At 36.2% G+C, this 1087-nt stretch overlaps 1 protein-coding gene across 1 annotated transcript; it reads left to right on the forward strand.

Moving 5' to 3' along the window:
- Positions 1-111: 111 nt before the first annotated feature.
- On the forward strand, positions 112-644 carry LOTGIDRAFT_147975 (hypothetical protein; the record flags this gene model as incomplete). Its single annotated transcript, XM_009062536.1, has 2 exons — positions 112-214; positions 466-644. Coding segments are annotated over 2 exons (282 nt in total), but the record flags the coding sequence as incomplete, so codon positions are not given.
- Between the last annotated feature and the right edge of the window lie 443 nt (positions 645-1087).

The following is a 1087-nucleotide window of genomic DNA, read 5'->3' on the forward strand; positions in this document are numbered from 1 at the left end:
CCCCGAAATCTAGTCTATAGTAGAGATCAGTCTATATTAGAGGTCACAATAAACGACGACTCGCGGAATGGCTTCAGTGCCTTAAGGCTTTAGTTTATCTTTAATTTTAGTTGGTACAGAGGTGCAATATCCAGAAAAGAGGCAGAGCGTCAAATATCTACGGAAAATTTAGAAACAGGAACATTTTTATTGCGTACAAGTGAATCATGTCCAGGTGTGTATCATATTTATTGTGTATTATAGAGATGTGTATTAAAACTATACTATCTTTTCGGCATTGGGAGGTCAGCAATCCAATGATATTTACCAGGACAAAATTAAATATAGATGTGGACCCCCCGAAAGTAACGCATACTTAACAAACCAGTAGGCTCCATTTTTTTTAGCTTTTTGAAGTCTTGCCTGAAAAAAGAATTGTAAATAAAGCATAATACATAATATATACATAAAAATTCAATGTTTTAGGTTCTTATGTATTAACTGTGCGTGACCATGTTGATGCCATCGGTCTGGTTGTTAGACATTATAAAATCAGAAATATGGACAACGGGGGTTGTTATATCACATATAGACAGATATTTCGAACTATTCTGAAACTAATCGAGTATTATAAAAGTGAGTATTTATGTTTAGTACCATTCTAGAGAGGGTTCAATTTAGATGGCAAATTCGTATTAGCAATACGTCTATCAAACAGTGGCGGAGCGAAAGAGGGTATCATAGACAACAGTATTATGGCAATAGGAAACCGTATCATAGACAACAGTATCATGGCAATAGGCAACAGTATGGCAATAAGCAACAGTATCATAGACAACAGTATCATTGCACTCGGCAACAGTATCATGGAACAGTATCATAACAATAGTGTCATGGCAATAGGCAACCTTATCGTAGACAACAGTATCATGACAATAGGCAACCGTATCATAGACCACAGTATCATAACAATAGGCACCAGTATCAAAGACAACAGTATCATAACAATAGGCAACAGTATCATAACAATAGGCACCAGTATCAAAGACAACAGTATCATAACAATAAGCACCAGTATCAAAGACAACAGTGGGGATCCTCTAGAGTG

Source organism: Lottia gigantea (assembly GCF_000327385.1).
Source record: "Lottia gigantea unplaced genomic scaffold LOTGIsca_5138, whole genome shotgun sequence".
In the NCBI taxonomy this organism is placed as follows: domain Eukaryota; kingdom Metazoa; phylum Mollusca; class Gastropoda; family Lottiidae; genus Lottia; species Lottia gigantea.